Source organism: Balaenoptera ricei, chromosome 2 (genome assembly GCF_028023285.1).
Source record: "Balaenoptera ricei isolate mBalRic1 chromosome 2, mBalRic1.hap2, whole genome shotgun sequence".
In the NCBI taxonomy this organism is placed as follows: Eukaryota; Metazoa; Chordata; class Mammalia; order Artiodactyla; family Balaenopteridae; genus Balaenoptera; species Balaenoptera ricei.
In genome coordinates, this window is record NC_082640.1 from 18,026,619 (window position 1) to 18,051,739 (window position 25,121).

A 25,121-nucleotide genomic window follows, 5' to 3' on the forward strand; every position below is an offset into this window, starting at 1 on the left:
TGTCATTTACAATCAATAAAAAATGAAATACTTAGATTATAATGGTTGGTTTATAGATATACATAAAATACATAGATGTAAACCTAACATAACATGTACAGGACTTATATGCTGAAAACTATACAATGATGATGAAAGAAATCAAGGAAGATCTAAAACCTGGAGAAACAAATGGTATTCACGGATGAAAGACTCGACATAGTAAAGTCAGTTCTCCCCAAGCTGATATGTAGTTTTAATGTAATTCCTATAAAAAACCCAACAAGGTTCTAGTAAATATAGACAAGATTATATTTAAATTTATATGAAAAGGCAAAGGATAGAACAGCTAAACAATTGTGAAGAGAACAATAATGTCGGAGGAATCACACTTCCTGATTGCAAGACTGGTAATACACCTGTAATAATCAAGATGGTGTGGTTTCTGTGGAGTGATAGACACTTAGATCAATAGAACAGAATAAAGAACCCAGAAATATACAACAAGTATGGCCAACTGATTTCTCGTAATTGTACAAAAGCAATTCAATGAAATAAAACAGTCTTTTCAACAAATAGTGCTGAAGCAATTAGACATCCATAGGCAAAAATGAAAACAAAACAGAACAAAACCCACATTGAATTTAAACTTCATGCCTTATACAAAAATTAACTCAAAATGGATCACAAATTTAAATGTAAAATGTAAAACTATAATACTTTAGAAGAAAACATAGAAGAAAATTTTTAGGACCTAGCAATGGTGAAGAATTCTTAGAAATGATACCAAAAGCATGATCCATAAAAGAAAAACCAGATAAACTGGACAACATCAAAATTAAAGCATTTCCTCTGTAAAAATGTTAAGAGAATGAAAAGACAAGTACAGACTGGGAGAAAATATTTGCAAACCACATATTTGACAAAGGACTCATGTCCAGAGTATATAAAGAACACTCAAAACTCAACAATGAGAAAACAATGCAATTAGAAGGGCAAAAGACATGATGCAATATTTCTCTGAAAAGAATATACAGATGACAAATAGGTACATGAAGAGATGTTCAACATCAGCAGCCATTAGGGAAATGCAAATTAAGATCACTACACACCTATTAGATCAGCTAAAATAAAAACAGTGATGCTAACAAATGCTGGCAAGAACGTAGGGAAACTGGCTCTCTCACACACTGCTGTTGAAAAGGTAAAATCATACAGCCATCATGGAAACTAGTCTGGCAGTTTCTTACAAAACTAGACATGTACTTATCATACCACTCAGCAATTGCATTCCTGAGCATTTATCCCAAAGAAATGAAAACTCAAGTCCATGCAAAAACCTGTACACAATTGTTCCTAAACACTTTATTTCTAATATTCAAAAACTGGAAATAACCAAAATATCTTACGATAGGTGAATGGTTGAAGAAACATCCATAGCATAGAATACTGCTCAGCAATAGAAATAAACAGACTACCATTACACACGGCAACTTGAATCGATCTCAGGGGTATTGCGCTATGTGAAAAAAAAAAGTCAACCTCAAAAGGTCACAGACTATAAGATTTCATTTATGTAACACCACTGAAATGACAAAATTATAGACATGGTGAACAGATTAATGGTGCTAATCTGTAAGCAAGGGGTGAGTGGGACTATAAAAGGAGATATTTGTGATAAAATAATTCTGTTTCTTAATTGCAGTAGTGGTTACATGAATCTACACATGTGATAAGATGACACAGAACTATACACACAGGTGTATCAATGTCAACTTCCTGGTTTCAATATTGTATTATACTTATGTAAGTTGTAACACCCATAAGAGAAGTAGGAACTCAAATTCTAATGTCAAATTTATCTAAATTTATAGTAGATTTTTTATTACAGTCTACTTATTCATTTAGGAGCAAATATGACAGTCGAGGATGGCATTATAGAAGCTGATTACCATGAAATACTAGATATCCACAATGAAAAAGTTTATAAGTTCAGAGATAATTTTATTCTTTGCACCATACTGTCTTTTTGACTGTATTCAGCCAGAACAACTTTCAAGAGAGGGAAATGACTTCTTTCTTCAACTCAGTGGGGTATTATTTTGAAGCTCAATTAGGATCACTTATTTCACAACCCACTTTACTACTATATTTGGTCACCATCGGACAATCACCTAATCATAGGTAATATTCAGGGTGAGTGGGCACTCACACAAGTCTTGAAGCTTGGGAACCCAAAGAAATTTGAGGGGATATATTAGAAATAAAACCAAAACTTCTGAATTTGGAGAACCTCTTGAAACCAAAGGCAGTGATTTGGATTGGTTTAAAAATGATTGAACCCTGTGGTTGGTTAAAAGTGAAACTGCTCTTGCTTACTGAGGTTGGAAAGTGTGGCACTGTTAAGCCATCAGAAAAAGAGAACAGGGCAGTCTCTTCTTAAGGGAAGCACGAAACCTAGATAATCTCCCCAAACTACTTACACATCAGTTTCAACGTATTATTGATGGGTCCTGGATTTGAATGTTCTTTTGTTCCAAATTACACAGAAACTCATGTTGACTGGAGGTCAATTTCTGACAAGTCAATGGCTCAGAAGAAATGCTTAGTGGCATGAGGAACAAATCATAAATGCCAGTTCTCAATTGCTTTCTTTTACCCAAAGTTGCACATTATGACTAATTGTCACTCATCACTACATCCAATAAACATTACAGTCACATCTATAGTACCTTCTAAAAACACTGATTTTTTTTTCCCTAAGCTCCAATAACATAAAAAATTATATTTTTATTGTTTACCTTGTCATTACCAATAAATTTATTCCCAAAGTTATAAAAGCTGTTTGTATCCCTCCTTTCCATGCTAGTGGTTCCTACTTTTGACGGAAACCTTAGAATAAAACTACAGTATACCTGCGGCCACCAACGGTGGGACTGGCCACAAAGGACTGACAAATCTGGTTATTAGCCTGAACCAATGTATATTTTAAAGTTCATCCTAGAAATCAATGCTAATGAAGCTTGCTGTGCAAATGGCCCTAAAAAGTAGAGTTTTAAAAGGAGGAATGCACTGTGGTTTTGGTGCATTTTAGACAATTCAGTCAACAAAAGACACACAATGATTTTTTATATACTTTTACATTTGAATGTCTTGTTTATTATAAAGTGAGAAAAGGGACTTTGCAACACAACCAAAAGTTATATACACATGTTGTATATTTTCACGTTCACATTTACATTTCATATTTTCATTTTCATATTTTTCTTATTTCAGAAAAAAACATTTGGCTCAGGGGAGAAAATAGCATAGTTTAAGGAAACTTTTCAAAAAGAGGGTATCTTGCAGTGTAGCCCTTAACAGTTCCAGATGGTCAATGCTATAAAAGGACACCCCCTCCGCTCTTTTACGGTGACCCTGGGGTCACAAATTATCTCTAAGATGTAAGAGTCATCCATTTTTCTGAACAGTCAGGTTGTTGTTTAGCATTATCCATCTAATTTATCTCGGGCCAAACCTCACCAACGACAAAAGTAACTGATTAGCCCAAAACTTAGCCAAAGAAATAAATGTCTATTGCTTTAAGCAGTCCAGAAAGTCGTTCTGAGCCATAAACAAGAGAACCATTCTGAGGTTTAAATGATGGCAGACAGCTGTTCTGACATTGATGGGCAACATCTTCACGCACTATTTTCCTGTTCTTGGAATGTTAACAAAAATATTAAAACAACCATTAAAACTTTTTAAACTTTTTACTAAGACCTTTTAAAATGTTAGTAAAGAATTCATCATTTCAATTTGGTTATGTTCAAACATAACTATTCACACCTTTCTTTTTTGTTAGGGAAAAAAAACAGTCGTTTCCATTATGATAATGAAATTGCCTTGAACCTGCATAGAAAAGAATACACAAAATAATGTAATATACTAAATAAAGTAATAAGGTTAATTTCTTTCCTGCTGTCACTAAATTCATGCTAACGGTCTCTCTTCAGCTTGACATCAATTAATGATTTTCATTCCAGACTGGTTGCAGTGTTCACTACCCTTTTCTCTAATTAAAATGGATGATGCATGAGGAAGATAAAACACACAAGACTTCTGTTCTTGTAACATTTCTATTCATTAGAATTTTTGTTTTTTACAATAAATGGCTTTTAGCACTAATTGCACTAGAGTAAAATGAAAATAACTTTTTATGACTATGAAGTATAGCTTTTCTATAGCCAGAAAAGATATAAGGCTTGAGAAGCACAACTGAAGAACAACTTCTCAGGATGGAAAAATCAATGGTTACTTAAATTACTCTGCTGTATCCAAAATACTTCCATTTCCAAAGCTATGTAGCCTCAATACATGGAATGTATTGAATCATGCATTTTTTAAAAAGACTCCAAGAAGCAGAAAGTAACATTTAATGATTTTAATTTAAAAAAACAAAACACTTTTAACATCTACAGAAGATAGAATATACTAATATTAGTTTAACATAAAAATTAAAATAAACTTCAGATTGCTACATACTAGATAAGGGTTAACTATCTTCAAAAGAATATTTAAGAGCTTGAAATCAACTCTTTTGGGAAACATTTTACCCCCAACTTATTGCACTACCATCCAGAAGCCTCAGTCTGGGAATAAATTTCCTGGATCTTTTCCCAACAATATTTCCTCTCTCTAAAAATCAGTATTACAGAAATTCGTCAAATAAAACCCAATTTCATGGCAGAATGAAATTTAAGCTACAAGGCAACTGGAAAAAGCAGTTCGATTTAACAGCAGTTTGTGTTCAACTGAATGTTTTATTTGCCCCTCAAAACACTTCAGCAAATGGCAGATGTCAGAAATCTTCAATTTTCAGCTTACCTTGCTGGGCAAATCTAACAACTGCCACCTACCAATATGTAAGCTGCCAATGAGGTGTCTATGCTGAATTCCCAAATGAAGGCCAATATCCCACTAAATTTGAAAACACAGTTATAATTTTAAGTAGGATCTTAATACTTGTGTAATATTGGGGCAAAAGTTGATTTGAAAAGAAAAGCCTTCCACATTCTGAATGGGGCCTTTAAAAAAATTATTGAGCAGGAACAACTGTTTTAAAGATACATCTCCATTCAAGGGAAGAAGGTAAGTTGTTGAAATCCACAGTGGTACCTTATAATAGGTGGGGGGTGGCGGGGGGGAGTTAAATTTCATCCCTCAAAGTTAAAATAAGATAATAGCATTTTTATAATATAAAATGGTTAAAAGTTGAAAAAGAGATAAAAGAACAGCATTCATAGAGACAATACTAATCACTAATGCAACCACAACTTTTCCAGAATCTAAGCAGTTACAAGAAAGCGCACCCACCATGAGCCCTGTACCTGAGCGTGGATGTAGAACTTTTCCATTTTGCTAAATTCATAAGTTCTTGGGAACTAGATCTAGACCCCAAATTACCATCTCTATGAAGTGTTCGTTATTAACTCTAGCCCCCCAACCTCTTCCCTTCCCAAAGCTCTGTGGCCACCAACTTTCACAATTGATTATAATGTCTTACGTTGATTTTTTAATATTATGAGGTTTTAATCTTTTCTCCCTCTTAACAAAGGCAAGGAATCCCTGAGAGAGGAACAATTATAACAATAATAATAAATTTATACCATTCTTTTATGTACTTAATATATTGTGAACAACAAAAATTTCTCTTTTACACTAATAAAACACTAGAATGATATTTCACTAACCAAAACACATACACATACACTCTCTCTCTCTCATAGATACTTGCTCACTCACTCACATCATGTTCGAGCTTTCACAAGTGTCAAAGCACCTACAATTATTTCCAACTCAAAGAGAAGCTACAATGCCAAATACATCTAAGACAGCTCTCATCAAAAATAAAACTGCCTTTCCTACTCCAGTTACAGACTGTCAATAAAATCTGTTCCAATTTGCCCAAGTATTGGTCTACTTTAGACTTCCACATAGTTAATAGATTCTTTAAAAATTTGTTCACTTGCACAATAAATTCTTAAAATATGTCTGATGAACTAATCTCATTGATTAGAACAGACTTCTCTGAAGGATTTAAGAGGTCAGAGAAAATATGAAGAACTCTGCTAGATGATAGAAAAATATTTTTTTTCTATTAAAAGGTTAAGTTTTAAAGGTCAAGCTGTGTTTGAATGACAACATGTGACCTGTATGCAAAAATTATCCAGGATATCTGGGTTCTGATGCCAGAATTCGGGGAATCTGAACACTAAGTTTCAAGCCAAAAGGAGTGAAAATTGCTTATTCTTTCAGATGCATAGGGAATGCAACTATTATTGCTATATAGTTTATTCCTTCTGTAATTTCACTAATTTTTAATTCATGCACTTTAAAGAAACTTTACTACTACATTATGATACATATTGTTTAAATGTTAATTTCTGCAAAAGCTAATAAACATATATCATCTTTGAAAAGGATCTTATCAACTAAGAAAGACCACAAAAAAGTTTTTATCAAAATTTCAAGTACTTACTCAAAGCAGATATTGGGAACAGTTGGTAAAACTGAAAAGAGAAATGCCAGTGATTGGAAACTGGAGGCAAAAATGCCACAAAGAGTTCCAAAATGACACACCAAGAACTGGGAGTGCACCACTATGGACAAAGATAGTTCAATGGCCAGGTATTGAAAACACAAGGTTTTTAAGGGTGATTATCACTTTGAATAATGGAACATTTCAAGCCATAAGTCCTTAGCAGATTTATAAATAATCTTCATATTTCGGAAGAATTTCATAAGAAATTCATTAACTTTTTCATGTCTCCACTAGAAGCATTGAGTCTCCTTGAAAATATTTCCAACTTACAAGGTAGATATAGATAATAATATCATCATGGGTATCCCCTGCTGAGTAACTATAAAATGTAAGCCAGTTAAAGTTATAAATCTCATTTAATAGAATGAATAACATATGAGGTAAATATTATTTGAGAACTGGGGAATTTGGCCAGCTATCACAGATAAAATTTCATCTTTCAGACCTTATTTCCTTCCTTCTGTCCTTCCTTCCCATCCATCCTGTTCATACAACCTTGGCCTTGTTCCAGAAAACATTTAACATGATTTTCTAAAAATGTATGAAAATGCAAAATAAATCAAAATGAAAATAGCTGTTAACTATTGAAAATAGATGTCAGCTTTTTAAAAGTATGTATGTGTGGAAATATGTATTTTATAGGAAAAAAATTAGAATGGCATAGACCAGTATGTTAACAGTGGTGTTATTACAGACAAATTTTTGTTTTCCTATTTTATGTTTTTTTTCTCACATTTTCTGTAGATTTAGAATTAGAATAAATTTAGAATTAGACCTTAAAAAGCTATATGTTTTAAACAGATGAGAAACATGTGGGAAAGAGAGAATTGGAAAAAGAAAAAAAGATGTTTCAGGGATAAGATTCATAAGTCCCCAAAACAGAAGCCATAAAGTAGAGGAAGGTCACAGCACTGGCTCAGAACTTGCACACAGTTCTATGAAACAATCAACTCTGACAATCCCATTTACAATTGTATCAAAGAGAATCAAATCTAAATAAAAATAAATGGGAATAAATCTAACTAAGGAAGTATAAGACACTGATGCAAGAAAGTGAAGACAACAAAGACAGATGGAAAAACGTACCATGTCCATGGATTGGAAGAATCAATATTGCTAAAATGACCATACTACCCAAGGCAATCTAGATTCAATCCAATGCCTATCAACTTACCAATGGCATTTTTCACAGAACTAGAACAAATAATTCTAAAATCTGTATGGAAACACAAAGGACCTCAAACAGCCAAAAAAATCTTAAGAAAGAAGAACAAAGCTGGAAGTATCACTCTCCCTGATTTCAAATTATACTACAAAGCTATAGTAATCAAAACAGTATAGTAATGGCACAAAAGCACACACAGATCAATGGAATAGAATGGTGAGTCCAGAAATGAACCCACATTCATATGGGCAATTAATCTACTAAAAAGGAGGCAAGAATATACAACAAGGAAAAGACAGCTTCTTCAATAAATGGTGTTGGGGAAACTAGACAGCTACATGCAAAAGGATCAAACTGGACTACTCTCTCCATCCATGCACAAAAATAAACTCAAAATGGAATAAAGACTTAAACATAAGACCTGAAACCATAAAACTCCTAGAAGAAAGCATAGGCAGAGTGCTCTCTGATATTGCTCCTAGCAACATTTTTTTGGATATGTCTCCTCAGGCAAGGGAAACAATAGCAAAGATAAACAAATAGGACTATATCAAAGTGAAAAGCTTTTACACAGCAAAGGAAACTATATCAACAAAACAAAGAGGCTGCCTACTGAATAGGAGAAGATATTTGCAAATGATATATCCAATAAGGGGTTAATATTCAAAACAAAGAACTCAACATCAAAAAGAACAAAAAAAAAAAAAAACCTAAGTAAAAAATGGGCAGAAAACCTAAATAGACATTTTTCCAAAGAAGACATACAGATGGCCTACAAGTGCATGAAAAATGCTCAACATCTCTAATCATCAGGGAAATGCAAATCAAAACCACAATGAGATATCACCTCACACCTGTCAAAATGGTTATTATCAAACAAATAACAGGTGTTGGAGAAGACGTGGAGAAAAGAGAACCCTTGTACACTGTTGGTGGGAATGTAAGTAGGTGCAACCACTGTGTAAAACAATATAGAGGTTTCTTAAAAGACAAAAAATAGAACTACCATATGATCCAGCAATTCCACTTCTGGGTATTTACCCCAAGAAAATGAAAACACTAATTCAGAAAGATATATGCACCCCTCTGTTTAGCAGCATTATTTATAATTGCCAAGATATGGAAGCAAACTAAGTGTCCATCAACAGATGAATGGATAAAGAAGATGTGGTATAACAATGGAATATTACTCAGCCATAAAAAAGAATGAAATCTTGCCATTTGCAACAACATGGATGGACCTAAAGGGTATTATACTAAGTGACAGAGAAAGACAAATACCATAGGGTTTCACTTATATGTGGAATCTAAAAAACAAAACAAATGAACAAACATAACTAAACAGAAACAGAGTCACAAATACAGAGAACAAACAGTGATTGTCAGAGGAGAGGGCATTGCAGGGAGGAGAGAAATAAGGAGGTGAAATTGTCAGAGGTGAGGGAGATTAAGAGGTACAAACTTTCAGTTACAAAATAAATAAGTCACAGGTATAAAATGTACCGTGTGGGGAATATAGTCAATAATTATGTAATATCTTTTTATGGTGACAGATGACAACTAGACTTATCATTGTGATCATTTTGAAATGTATGGAAATACTGAATCACTATGTTGTGTACTAGGAACTAACATAGTGCTGTAGTCAATTATACTTCAAAAACAAAAAAGAAACAAACAAACTCATAGAAACAGAAATCAGATTTGTGGTTACCAGAGGCAGGGGGTGGGGGAAGGAAGAATTGGATGAAGGGAGTCAAAAGGTACAAACTTCCAGTTATAAGATAAATAAGTACTCAGGATGTAATGTACAACATGATAAATATAAGTAACCCTGATGTACATTATCTAAGAAAGTTACGAGAGTAAATCCTAAGAGCTCTCATCACAAGGAAAAAAATTTTTTATTTATTTAATGTTGTATCTATATAAGATGATGGATGTTCACTAAACTTATTGTGGTCATTGTAAAAAAGAAAAAAAAAAATCAACTCTGATTCCTACAGCCAGTTAGATGAATGAGCTGGACATGGCTGAACCAGGAGCCAACGGTCTTTACTTGCCATCAGTATTTCCCCAATGACTCTAAATTCTGAGAGATATTAGTATTTTATTAAAAAAAAAAAAAAGTGAAGGGGGATATTCTGTGAGTAAATAAGTTAGGAAATGATGATTCTCTCTTCCTGTCCTGGTGACTCACAATGTACATTAACAGAATTAGGGTTTAGAGAAATAATGGAGTAAAGAAATATGCATAAGTTGGATTAACCAAGTGTTTCTCAAACGTATTTGTACGTGAAGCCCTTTTTCTGCTGCTGAATACTGTTTGGGGAACCCCACGCCACCATGTTTACATACCATTAAAACATCAGTGGAGCTATCACTAGAGCAAGAACACAGTAGAAAGCCACAACATTACTTCTGACACCTAGTCAACAGAGAAATCCATGGTATGCTTCACAATGGAAGCTAAATGGACTTGACGTTACAGAGATCATTTAATTGAACCTGTGGTATTTGGGGTTCGGAGCCCCATCTTTTTGTGTGGTGGAAATGAGCCAATAGGGGCTCTGTCCCAAGGCACACCTGAAAGAGAAACCAGGAAGAGGTAGCAAGCACTGGATTCACACCTCAGCTCCAAATACCAGCTGCTTGGCTTAGTTTCTCTACCTAAACCAAATGTGGCCAACAGCATCACTGAACAAGTTCAGAGCTCAGAGCTTGAAGTCAAAATAGCACATCCCAGAACCAGCTAACTTCACCCTTGATGCCTTTTGTCTCAAGAGAAGACCTCAGGCACACAGGCTCAAGTCTGTGGCAGGAGAGAGCTGGTGGAGCCAGAGAACAGATCCATGCCGGATCCTGCTCTTCCATTTCTCCAAAGTAGACAGCATGTATCCAAGACCCCACCTCCCAGCAGCGAGTGGAAGGAAAGGGAGGGAAGTGAGCAAGAATGAAGGCAAATTCCATCTCAGACCCCTGCTCCGAAGAATCTAATTTACTATCACCACCTAAATAGATCTTAACATGGTAGCAAAAACCATTTTCAACTATATTCATTGTCCTTTCAACTTTTTAATATTCTATGTTGAGTAATATTCAGGCTTCATGGGTTTGTCTGGACAAAAAATATTTGGGTATGTGGACATGTCATAACTAGTAACTAAGGAATATCAGGTTTTCTATTTTTATATGGAATCAGCCAAAATGATTTTTGGAACTCAAATAGCTACAGTAGTAAATAATGTTACAGGAGATGCTTCATTGCCAATCAGCAGTGAAGGAAAGGCTGTGATGAGAATATAAGCAGGGGCTTATTTATTTTTCTCTATTACCTCCAATCAGATTCTTCCCAAAGAAGCTACATTTCCATTCTCAAAAGGAGCAATGCTAATGCCAACGGCAGAATAGGAAGGAGGTCATCCAAAAGTAGGCTTGCTTTATCAAAATAACACACATTGAACAAGCAGCACTTATGCAATTCAATGAGTCTCATACATTCACTTGCTCTGTTACAGGATCCAGGAGTTTAAATGAAACATATATGTAAAAATTGTTACTGAAACACAAAGTCAAACAGTTTTCTTAAATTATGAAGCTAATTGATTTTTTTAATGGACCAGTCACTTGTTCCTTGACTCTAAAAGATTCTTTATTCTAGGCATCTTGTACATTGTAAATTCATTAGGCCCAACTAGTTCCCAGAAGTATTGCATCATTAGAGGTACAGAGATGGAGACTAAAAGCAAAGCTGAGAGGTGAACTGCGCCTTAGGCACATTAAGAATACAAGTGAAGCCATTATGTAAAAACCGTTGTTTGGCTGTAAAAACTTGACTATGCATTATAAAAGTATTTTGGAAAATGTTGATAGAGTCTGCATTGAAATAGAGCAGTTCGAAACCATTTCCACTAAGATCAGGAACAAGACAAGGTTGCCCACTCTCACCACTATTATTCAACATAGTTTTGGAAGTTTTAGCCACAGCAATCAGAGAAGAAAAAGAAATAAATGGAATGCAAATTGGAAAAGAAGAAGTAAAGCTGTCACTGTTTGCAGATGACATGATACTATACATAGAGAATCCTAAAGATGCTACCAGAAAACTACTAGAGCTAATCAATGAATCTGGTAAAGTAGCAGGATACAAAATTAATGCACAGAAATCTCATACATTGCTATACACTAATGATGAAAAATCTGAAAGTGAAATTAAGAAAACACTCTCATTTATCACTGCAACAAAACGAATAAAATATCTAGGAATAAACCTACCTAAGGAGACAAAAGACTTGTAGGCAGAAAACTATAAGACACTGATGAAAGAAATTAAAGATGATACAAACAGATGGAGAGATATATCATGTTCTTGGATTGGAAGAATCAACATTGTGAAAATGACTATACTACCCAAAGCAATCTAAAAATTCAATGCAATCCCTATCAAACTATCACTGGCATTTTTCACAGAACTAGAACAAATATTTCACAATTTGTATGGAAACACAAAAGACCCCAAAGAGCCAAAGCAATCTTGAGAAAGAAAAACGGAGCTGGAGGAATCAGGCTCCCTGACTTCAGACTATACTACAAAGCTACAGTAATCAAGACAGTATGGTACTGGCACAAAAACAGAAATATAGATCAATGGAACAGGATAGAAAGCCCAGAGATAAACCCATGCACATATGGTCATCTTATCTTTGATAAAGGAGGCAAGAATATACAGTGGAGAAAAGACAGCCTCTTCAATAAGTGGTGCTGGGAAAACTGGAGAGCTACATGTAAAACAATGAAATTAGAACACTCCTTAACAACATACACAAAAATAAACTCAAAATGGATTAAAGACCTAAATGTAAGGCCAGACACCATCAAACTCTTAGAGGAAAACATAGGCAGAACACTCTATGACATAAATCACAGCAAGATCCTTTTTGACCCACCTCCTAGAGAAATGGAAAAAAAAATAAACAAATGGGACTAATGAAACTTAAAAGCTTTTGCACAGCAAAGGAAACCATAAACAAGACCAAAAGACAACCCTCAGAATGGGAGAAAATATTTGCAAATGAAGCAATTGACAAAGGATTAATCTCCAAAATTTACAAGCAGCTCATGCAGCTCAATATCAAAAAAACAAACAACCCAATCCAAAAATGGGAAGAAGACCTAAATAGACATTTCTCCAAAAGAAGATATACAGATTGCCAACAAACACATGAAAGAATGTTCAACATCATTAATCATTAGAGAAATGCAAGTCAAAACTACAATGAGATATCATCTCACACCAGTCAAAATGGCCATCATCAAAAAATCTACAAACAATAAATGCTGGAGAGGGTGTGGAGAAAAGGGAACCCTCTTGCACTGTTGGTGGGAATGTAAATTGATACAGCCACTATGGAGAACAGTATGGAGGGTCCTTAAAAAACTAAAAATAGAACTACCATACGACCCAGCAATCCCACTACTGAGCATATACCCTGAGAAAACCATAATTCAAAAAGAGTCATGTACCGCAATGTTCATTGCAGCTCTATTTACAACAGCCAGGACATGGAAGCAACCTAAGTGTCCATCAACAGATGAATGGATAAAGATGTGGCACATATATACAATGAAATATTACTCAGCCATAAAAAGAAACGAAATTGAGCTATTTGTAGTGAGGTGGATGGACCTAGAGTCTGTCATACAGAGTGAAGTAAGTCAGAAAGAGAAAAACAAATACCGTATGCTCACACAGATATATGGAATAAAAAAAAAAAAGTTCTGAAGAACCTAGGGGCAAGACGGGAATAAAGACACAGACCTACTAGAGAATGGACTTGAGGATACGGGGAGGGGGAAGGGTAAGCTGGGACAAAGTGAGAGAGTGGCATGGACATATATACACTACCAAACGTAAAACAGATAGCTAGTGGGAAGCAGCCGCATAGCACAGGGAGATCAGCTCGGTGTTTTGTGACCACCTAGGGGGGTGGGATAGGGAGGGTGGGAGGGAGGGAGACGCAAGAGGGAAGAGATATGGGGACATATGTATAACTGATTCACTTTGTTATAAAGCAGAAACTAACACACCATTGTAAAGCAATTATACTCCAATAAAGATGTTAAAAAAAAAAAAAAAGAAATAGAGCAGTTCATCTTAAACTGCAAAAAAAGGAATATTTAGAATATGAAAAATGGAGTCGGATTAATGACATTGCCCCCTCTGGCCGGCATCAAGATAGGGAGAAGTATAATGTTTCTTTCTACCCCTTAGATTGTTCTCTAATTAAATCACATATTTGCCTGTGGATAAATCTGAGTTCATACACTACCTGGTGTATACTCTTCCTTAAAGGATAAGAAAGTCTTTTCAGATAGATGTTTATACTCCTAAGCACATAAATGCCATATTCCACACACTAAGCAACACTGCATGTCGTCTAAAAATAGTGAGTTTATTAATAAGTTTGGGGATGCCCAAATTGGTGAGGATTAGAAAGAGTTGAGAAAGCAAGAAAGGTGGAATGATTTTTTTAAAAACTGGAGAACCAGAAGAATAGACCCAAACCTGCAACATAGATTAAAAGTCCATATTTTCCCCACTTATATATTTTATAATCTGCAAAGCTAAAAACAGAGAATCAGAGTAACTATCCCAGCCCAAAAAACAAAAAAAACCCAAAAACCCAACCCTCAGGGGTATGAGAAAGATGAATGAAAAATATCCAAACATGAATCACTTCTAAAGAAAACCCTGTCTAGTCCTTACTTTCCTTGTTAAGAATGAGATCAGGACTTCCCTGGTGGCACAGTGGTTGGGGATTTGCCTGCCAATGCAGGCGACACGGGTTCAATCCCTGGTCCGGGAAGGTCCCACATACCACGGAGCAGCTGAGCCCCGTGCGCCACGGCAGCTGAGCCTGTGCTCTAGAGCCCACGAGCCACAACTACTGAAGCCCGTGCTCTGCAACGGGAGAGGCCACCTCAGTGAGAGGCCTGCGCACCGCAGCAAAGCGCAGCGCCTGCTTGCCGCAGCTATAGAGAGCCCGCACGCAGCAACGAAGACCCAACACAGCCAAAAATAAATAAATAAATAAAATTTTTAAAAAAAGAATGAGATCAAAGGTATCACTACTCTAGAATTATGGTAAGAATACCATACTTGGCCTGAGAGATGCTGGGTTACAATCCTAAGCTGTGGATGATATTTAGCTTTATAACCTTGATCAAGGCTTCTGATGCTCCTGATACCCCAGATTATTAAAAGTAAAAGAGGCATAGTAGCTCTTGCTATGGCAGCTTGAAATGAAATAGCTGCTACAGAGAAGCTCACTCCAAGCCTGCAAACTCTAATAATACAAGGGTGAGATGATTCTCTCATCCCCCCATGAGTTATAATGAGAAAAATTCTAATTGATCATAAAGTGGATTTCAAGTGTCTGCTTCAAGTAATTTCTCATTCATTTCATTGGTCTTTGGGTTCCTGACATGAAATGACTCAACAATAGATAATAATCTTTCTGGAAGAGACGGAGTAAAATTTAAGTAAAAAATGTCACACAAAATATGATAGCAAAATAGAAGGAGTAAAAAGAAATAGATGTCAGATTTGTTAGGAAAACAACATAGTAAAAAACCAACAGCCTCCTCAATTCTTATTAGAAATCAAAATATTTTAAATGAGATATAAAAACTCAAAGAGTTTTATTTCCAGATGAGCATGTCTTTAAAATTATTATAATACACTATATACTCATAGATGAATTAGACAGAATTTTACATATTTTTTGTGATTTTAAGTGATCATTCATTGATTTATTGATCATTAGTTGATTTATTTATCTCATATGCCCTACCATCTCCTATACAAAGATCTTAACTAAAACCAATAAAATTCATTTTAATGCCTCAAATAAATATAAGGTTTTTTCTTTTAATCATTCTTTACGCTGTATTCATCCAACCATCAGTATCTGGATTGACACAGAAAAAAACAAAAATAAAATAAATGCAATTTCTTTATATTAAAAAAAAAAAAAAAGAAAGAGTAGAAAGGAACAAAAGAGCCTCCCCCTAATAAGGTTCAACCAAATAACTGAAATCTACCTTTCCTGCTCCTGCTTCATCCGTACTCTCTCCTCTTCTGATGTAAGGGAGTCCTGCATTTTTATTTTACCCGTTTTCTCAATCTTGTCATCTTTTCGATGTTTGCCAAACCTGTTGATAACAAAAAATTCTAACTTGTCAATATATACAAAACGCATTGTCGTTCTTTTGGGATAAAGACCTATGCACGCAATGAAGCGTCAGCATCCTCAAAATGAGGCCCCAGTGTCTCCTGCCCAGTATTAATATTTTCAATCAGATTACTTTAATCCTTTTTCGTTAGAACTTTCCAGAGAAAACCCTTTTTGGAAATGGCCTCCATACCCATTTTTCTTTAGGCAACACAAAAATAACAACAAAATCCTTGCAGTTCATCCTCATTAAACACACAATCCATAAATGTACAGAACAGAGTGCCGAGTACGTCAGGTGCGGAGGATAAAAATCTGCATCAGAGTGGGGGTACTCTCAGGACTGCAGAATGATAATCCACAATCATCTTTTTAATGATCTCTCCATAAACAACTATTCTTCTTTATTTTCACAGTCAGTTTTATTGGCAACATTCCTCATAGTTTAAACATTGACAAACAAGGTCACATTTGCAAGGTTCAAAGTAAAAAGGATAATTTACACTGTGATCGTACTTTGGGCTTATTAAACTGAAAGCTTTAAGGAAGTCTCAACAAATACTGTTCCTAAATCTGATGAAAAGCTATCGCGGAATGTGGCATCTTTGACTTGGAAATCTGTATCTGATCAAAAACAAACATGAGGAACAAACACGCAATTCAAAAACAGTGCACACACATTTCCACATATGGGCACTGAATTCGAGGCTCTCCAAAAAAACACTAATATTATTCCCTTCGGGCATCCAAAATACCTTAGAAACCTCAGACTTGGTATCCATTCTTTTTCCTGCTCTGTTACTTTTTTCTACTTTTCTCCAGACCATGTTGCCTGGAAGGCATGTGTTCCATCCCCTGAAATAATACTCATCTGTAGTGATTTGGTCACCAGATGTTTCAAAAAAGAAATCTTTTATAGACAGTTACTCAACTAAGCATTCATAAATATATAAAGTATACCAAGCATTTTCTAAGCACAAAGTAGGAATCTGGCTTATGGTGACAATTAATCATATTGAAAAAGAGATGAGTAAAAGAGTTGGTCCAAAGCTGATATAAAAGAGAAAAAAGTATCTCAGTTACTGGTGTGGCTGGGAGCATATGTCTTTCTTTTTTGATATAAACCTGATGTCAAATACTGGTCTATGCAGGAAGTGTACATGGGAATATCTCATGGGTTCACCAAAGTAACACTATGTTGGAAATAAGTAAGGGAAAGAATTCTCAAGATGTTAAAATAGAAAAAAGTTAAAGTCTCACCACCACTATTCCTTCAAAATTATGTGTATTATTAAATGGCATTGAAAACTGCCTGTAAAATTAACTTCCATAAAGCAAATCTACCCTTAAATTTTAATGTTATTTAGAAATTAGAAGACCATTTCAGTGGCAAAAAAGAAGAAAAGAAAAGAAAAGAAAAGAAAAACTCCCTGGGAACTTAACCCCCAAAACTGATGATGTCTCACAGGGGAGAAACTATGTACTATGCTTTTAAAACTAATAAATACAAAGCATTAAAGCTAAAAACTTTCTCTTCGTTTTTGTAAATATATCAATAATGCCTAAGAGTTAAGCATAATGATTGTCTTTATAGAATGAATTAATAAATGAAAGAGCAAACATAAACAACTGATACATCTCAGGAGGAGCCAACATTTGACAAAAATTTATTGAGCATCTAAGGACAGGGCTAGACAAATTCATTTGAGTGTCATCAGCATGTAGATGGTATTTAAAGCCCATGTGAATCCCATCATGAAAATTCTGCAACATTGAGGCTTCTGGAAATATAAAATGTATTAAATTCTAACTTCAAGAAAAGCGTCAAGTTCAAATCTTAATACATGACATTTATTTTTTTTTAATTGGAGTAGAATTGCTTTACAATGTTGTGTTAGTTTCTGCTATACAATGAAGTGAATCAGCTATATGTGACATTTTACTTATAATACAGATTCCTAAAGGTAAATCATTTAACCATTTAGTTTTTCAGTTCATAAATATCCTTCAAGCAATACGTTGTCATACTGACCTGTTTTGTTTGTGTTGCTGGTTCACATTCTAGATTACATACATTCAACCCTGTACCATATTTGAGAAACACTATGATACAAGATATATCATCTATCTTTACCAAAAGGTACAGTTTAATCTTCCAAGAAGAATCTGCCCTTTGAGTTAATAATGTGGGGAAAAATTGAGGTGGTTGACTTTCCCATGTTTTAAAGCAGTTTCGATATTTTCAACCCAAAACCTAACACTGAATTTAATCAGCTATTGTTAAAATCTTTTATTAAATGGTCTTCGTCCTATTTTGTGAAGAAAGTTTCAGTTTTCTATCTCAGTCTACCAACTTTCAGTTTTTTATCTCAAATACACATGACTAAAAAGAAAAAAAAAAAAAAACCTATGAATCCCAACTCATATTTAGGAACTGAAGTTTTTTCTCATTGTATTTGATGTCAAAATATTAGTTTCCTCGGCTGCCTCATAATCACCAGAATATACTATTTTATTATTTGTAAATTTATTATCAAACTGTTATATTTTCCTTTTAAAAACTACAGTTTCAAGATTAATGTATGAAAAACTGAACAAACCATAGATAAAATGTTCATAGGTTAGCATTTGGACATTTCCCTTAATGCCTGCTTTAGTTAATAAATTATGTGATTTCTTTAAGGCAAACTATAAAAGCACAGCACATTACTTGTTAACTGGGGTAAAAATGGATCCCTCAGCTATAATTTTTTGACAGAATGAAATAAAGACTGTAAGTGAAAAAAATATACCAACCATTCTAGAGTATAAAAAGAAAAAGGAATTAACTATATCCTCATCACTCTAATTGCCACTCTATTCTAGTGTTCATCTTAATTTATAGTTGCTTAATTCTTTCTGAAAGGGGGACAGGGGAGGTCATTGAAAAATTTCAGCTATACATGTACTCACAAAGTCAATTTCACAGCTGAAATCAGTAATCAACCTATGAAGACAATCATTTAATAGCAAGATGCTTAGAAACTTGGAGGACATCAATTACACTTATTTTATTATCTTTTAAAAGCCACAGATGAATTTCAAATGGGTCGTTTTCCAAGGGACAGCATAGCTGAAAAAACATTGTGCTAATAGTATGTCCAGGAAGCAAACCCATTCCCAGCAAAGAATCAGTTTCATGAACTGCCTTCTGACTACCCCATACACATGTTCAAAGAGAAATGTCTGCCACCTCTAGAAGAACTTCTTGGTCAAATCTTAGGATGTATTAATACAGTGGAATGGCCTTTTGTTTTTTTTTTTAAATAGAGACAAAAAGAAAAATAGAGAGCTTGAGAAAAAATTGGTAGGGAAAAATTTCTCTACAGGTACTGCCCCATGGAGACAGAAGGTACAATGAAAAGAGTGCCAACAAGCCACTGAATACTCCTTTCACAGAAGGATACAGTGGATGAGCCCGTCTTATCAGAGTGAAATTGATTGCAACTTTGCTTAAACATATGGCTTTCTTCATGAAGGATACAGCGATGTTTCCATTCAGCTAATCTCCAAGTAATCTGCCAAATGGGTTCTACCATGACATGCTACAAATGAGATCACTGCCGTCTGCCAGATCAGCCATATATATTATTACTGCAAAGACTGATGGGCGAGATGTGCACTTGTTGATGAATGCGGGAAGAAAAAAACAAACAAACCAACAGTCACAATGGATTGCAACAAAATTCTGCTGGTTTTATATAGAAAGAGCCATCATGAAAAATTAACTGATAAAGAGTTTTGTGCTTTTCAACCACCATTTTGGTTTTTAGCAAATTAACCTCATTCTCTCTGTGGTATAAATAACACTGAACTATTTTTACTATATTTTCTACTGCTACTAAAATTAGAGATCTTTAGGAAAGATTAGGCTGAATGATAACACACAGTATCCTGCTATAAATAAAATAAAAATAAAATTGGTTTTGCAATGAAAGGGCTTTTCCTAATATCATATTTGAAAATACAATAGAGGAAAAAAGAAAGTCTAAAAAAATCTGCTGCTATATTTAAAAATAGATGAACAGACTATCTAGAACCAATTATCTTGTAAGTTTTGAGAAATAATTTTTAAAATAAGATTTTCTTCCAAAAAAACTCACTGAAATGTCACCTAGAAGTCTGGTATTTCTCACTGCTAATTACAGAGGTCTTCATGTCTAAGGAGGGCTTTGCTATAAGACTTGTCTTACTATTTACCCTAAGAAATGCATAGGTTAAGTGATACTGCTTGGCTGGGGAGAGAAGTGAAAATGGCACAAATCCAAATTCAGTGTCAGCTACCAGAAGCCTTGTGTCCTCCCCCCCACACCCAACTCCCACACTGGTATGGTCAACACAGTCTTATAACTCCATCCCCTGCCCTATGTTTTCCCCTCATTTCTGCATATGTGCACCATCACGTGATTTAATCACTCCCTTTTTCCAGGAACTCGCTGTCTCTTTCTGGAACCTTCCAGTTTCTGGTGGACACATGTGTCAGTACAGCCATTGTGCTACCCCGTCTTTGACCACTGCCTGCTATACTAATGTGCCAGGGCCCTAAAGATCCTTGAGAGATGCCAGCTGCCCAGTGGACCAAGTTCAAGAACCTATAGAGCAAAACTGAAGACCGTGTCCTGTGCCATTCCTGCATCCCCATCAGCAACCTGTATGCCTCAGGACACACGTTCACTCAAACCAAAGCAAAATCATCAGCTTTTAACCTCATTCCTCTGTAGTCCTTTGAGTGATACTTTTCCTAAATGGTTTTGGATCCAAGTTTCTCTACAAACTCTTTATCAGTTAATTCTCGTATCATCTTACCCCACATTCCTGGTGCGAGCGGTGACTTCCCTTAATTCATCACCTCGGTGATGAACTTAGGAACTGATTTTTGCCTTAAAGCCCTAAAAGGTAACTGCTCTAAATTTTAGCTGAAGAAAATAAAAATCTAGCCACGTGTCTCTGCAGATTGCTCTAGTGCACTCCTGTCCAAGTGCACTGAAGCTCCACATGCACATATGTCTGAAGATGGAAGCCTAGAGATGAGTCACCTTGTCCAATGTCTTCATTTGACAGACAAGGTAATTGAGGCCCAAGAGATCTGCATGCCGAGCTGTGCAAAGTCACCTTGCGAGTCAGGAACAGAGCTCAGTTCACCTCAGTGAGTTTAAGAGACCTTGGTGGGGGCTTCCCTGGTGGTGCAGTGGTTGAGAATCTGCCTGCCAGTGCAGGGGACACAGGTTCGAGCCCTGGTCCGGGAAGATCCCACATGCCATGGAGCAACTAAGCCCGTGCGCCACAACTACTGAGCCTGCGCTCTAGAGCCCGTGAGCCACAACTACTGAGCCCACGTGCCACAACTATTGAAGCCCACGCCTAGAGCCCATGCTCCGCAACAAGAGAAACCACCGCAATGAGAAGCCCGCACACCGCAACGAAGAGTAGCCGCTGTTCGCGGCCATAAAGACCCAGTGCAGCCAAAAATAAATAAATAAATTTATTTAAAAAAAAAAAAGACCTTGGTGGGTCTGAACTTGGACACTCCTAGAGAAAATGAAATTCCCAGACCCATGAAGTTCACTCCTAAGTGAGACGTAGAACTGAGCACCTGTTGAAGGCTCTTTTGCTCACTTAACAACACTTAACTAGAATATATTGAATTCTTATTTATGTATACTTGATCTCATTGATTCCAATAACCGGCATATTAGGTATGTGTTCTTTAGGGGAAACCTCAGGAAGCACAGGGCGATTTAGTGATTTAACAGGTCATCTAGCAAGTAAGCAGCAAAACCAGAATTCGGGCCCAAGACTCTTTTTATTACCACACCCAGCCACCTCCAAATCAGCCAGTCACTCTATGCTTTTATACTGAGAGCATCTGGTTAAAACATCTTGGGTGAAATCAGTGAGATAAATCTTGTATTGCTGGCAGCAAGGAGGTCCAAGGGACATTGTTCCTGCATGAACTTTTCTATGAAGGCCAGGAGTTCAGACGCAAGGTCAAGAACTGATTCTAATCATTGGAGAGGATCACACAAACTGCCACATAACCATTTTTAGGACATTGCCAATATTTCTAAGTGCGATGACACTCCAGAAGTCAACGATGTCTGCGTAATATATGCAAATCATGTCAGGCAACAGCAGAAGCGTGTCAAACCGCCCAAACCCAATCAGAGGGTAAAACAGCAAGAAGTCACTGCGTGCATTTCTCTTGTATGATGATGTGCTCGTGGTTTCTGGCCCTACCTTTTTTGTGTGTGTGTACCTCAGCCTCCATTTTATAAACGAGGGGAAAAAAGTCCTTTCTAATGTGTCCTTCCCATACAGGATCTTCCATATTTTAGTGACGTTTAAAGAAATTGCTACCATGATTGTGTACCGATTTGCTCAGCAGTGGCTTGTGGCAATGCTGGATCAATCAGGGAAAAGAGGGCTGATTAGGAAAAGCAGAAAGCTCCCATTTAGGCAAAAAACATCTTGGTAATCAACCATGATGAGAAGCAGCCTCGCAAAGAGTACATGACAACTTGATAGTGCTTTTGTCAAATGGGATGCAGTTTTAAGTCAGCACAGTGTAGCAGGGGTTCTCTTTAAAAGGAAATCTGCAAACTTGAGAATCATTATTTGACTGTGTGTGGTTTTCATCAGTGCTGGTCTGATTAGATTTAATAAACTAAATTTGTGTTGCTTGGCATCCAGGAAAAAAATAAGTGACTTTTTTTTTTTTTTAAAGAAAATATAGCTTCTACTTAACCAAGCTAGAGCAGCCTTCAGACATGTGATGTTCCCTTAATGGACAACATATCCTTCTCAGGACCCCCATTAAATGCCCTTAGAAGTGCATTCTTCCCCTGCGTAGCCTGTGTTATCGAATCAAGGATGCACAGATATGCCTAGTAACCCGACACTGCAGGAGTCCAGGACGGATATGGACAAGGAAATAGTAAAGCAGTTAAGAAACTGAACCCAGCACATTATCAATTTTGACTTTATAAGAATCATCATAAACTCCAAAGATCTTAAAAACCAAACCAAACACACACACACACACACACACACACACACACACACACCCCAAAAAGCACGGGATCCAGATATAAAGGCTTAAGGAAAAAAAAAAAACAAGCAAGCACAGTAATCCTTCAAAACACAAGATGAACACATAAATAACTGTGAAATAATATTTATAATCTATACTTAGAGCCATTCAAGTCAAATGACAGAAGATGGGTGAAAGTATATCTTAATTATGATATTAAAGCTTCCCTGACATCAGCTAGTCTATGGACCACACTACATACTTTCTGTAGTAAATAAATTCCTCTTTGTAAAAAGGGGTCAATCAGTAATGACTGTGCCATACAGGATTTTTATAAGGCTTGATATGCCTCATTTTTTTTCAAAACATACCCACACAGGTAATCAAACTACGCTAACCCAAAACACCAAACATGCAAAGGCAAATAATATGCTAAGTAATTTTTTTTGTTTCCCCCAGCTACTACATTGACTTTATAATAAATAACATATATATTATTACATATAAGATTAAAAAAATATATATATATATGCACACACACACAATTAAATATAGTAAAAACAAGACACAAGTCTGATTTTTCTAAATGCTTAATTTGGCATTGAAATCAGCCATGTCCACTTTAAATGCTTTTGAGAGAGTGTGTCCCACAGCTACTTCTCTGGATCCTTTCTCTACCACTATACTCCTAATTCTTACACTGTTCATTTTAATGCATTATTGTTTCATAATACAATACTACAAATTGCAAATTACATTTGGCTCAAGGAGTGATTATGAAAAATACTATCACTGCTGCCTTTGCTAGAATAACTCTGATAATAATGAGAGATTGATTGAGCTCTAAGCAGCCTGAGTGATGAGAAGGGTCAATTGGAACATTTGTATTAAGCTTCTTTTGTTAAACCCAACACTTTGCCACGTTAGAGGCAAATAATCACACCCTGTATCTGGTTACCATGGTTTTCCTTTTCCTAAAGCATCAGAACAATTTAATAAGTGGTACTGACCCAAAGGCAGTTCTTAGAAGAAATGTTAATGAGACCTAAGTCAAAAAACACATCTATGTAAAAGGGCACTTGAAAGAAGAAAAAGTAAAAGATGGAATGATACTTTACAACATACCTTTTTTTTTTTTTCTGTTAGGACAAAGTCAGGAGTATTTAGTAACAAAGATAATTCTAATAATTTCTGTTACCATCTGCCTATCTGATGCTCAAACTGGCATCCAGGTTATAAATGCTGAGAAAGTAATGTAAACACACGCACAGCTTAAGGGTATCTTTTTTGACTCAGAAATACTCACCCTCAGTTAATTATGTATTGTGATTCAAATTCTATGTTTTGACTATTGATACGACATACCTAATTACAGGTACAGCTAAAACACCCTCCAATATATTCTTATCCTTATGTTTATGAGCAAATGAAAGTGGTAAAGACAGATAGATAATGTGGTCATTGACGTTTGGGGGAGGAGAGGAAGGAAACAACTCCAGGGAAACTATGAAAAATTAAAACTTCCCCAAAGATCTCATTATCTGTAAAGTTAAGGTGTCAGTCAGCACTTTTTTCTGTCGATGATAGGAAACAATTTCTGATGATTCACATTTCTGAGAATACTCTCTGCAGAGTAAATTAGGAGTCAGAGCTTTTCATCTTTTATCTTTCAGTTGATTTGCATATTCAGATTTAACATTAAGGCGCTGACACATTCTTTTAAGGCCCAACAGGGCTGTGCAGGCAAATTACCCAGAGCTGGAGGCCACACCTAATTCTTAGACCAAGAAAAACAAGCAATGCCGCCCCGGGGGCTGTGGCTCCTCAAACCTCGAGCCCACACCCACTGTCTACCCGACTCACATCACCCTCTTAAAGAACAAAGCACCTAAGGCCACAGACTTGGTTAAAATCGGTGTTCTTACAGCGCACCTGGGTCCTGGCAAGTCTAACACATACAGAAGATGACCGTGTGACACCAAAAACTGGCAATGGTTCTTTTCTTTATTCTTCCGTGCTGGGGCTTCACTCCACCAGGACACACAGCACTGAGTATTGTTTATGACTCACCCGTGGGTAAGAACCCAGCTG

General features: G+C 35.9%; 1 protein-coding gene across 17 annotated transcripts in view; it reads right to left on the bottom strand.

The window, feature by feature from the left end:
• The window catches only part of PARD3 (par-3 family cell polarity regulator), a 631,899-nt gene that overhangs the window by 159,716 nt on the left and 447,062 nt on the right, over positions 1 to 25,121 (bottom strand). For 14 of the 17 annotated variants that reach the window (XM_059911602.1, XM_059911622.1, XM_059911595.1 and 11 more), the window contains one exon: positions 15,831 to 15,941. The exons of the other annotated variants lie outside the window; for them this stretch is intronic. In XM_059911602.1, coding sequence (XP_059767585.1) covers positions 15,831 to 15,941 — 111 coding nt within the window. The remainder of the gene's footprint in view (positions 1 to 15,830; positions 15,942 to 25,121) is intronic. 17 annotated transcript variants of the gene reach the window in all.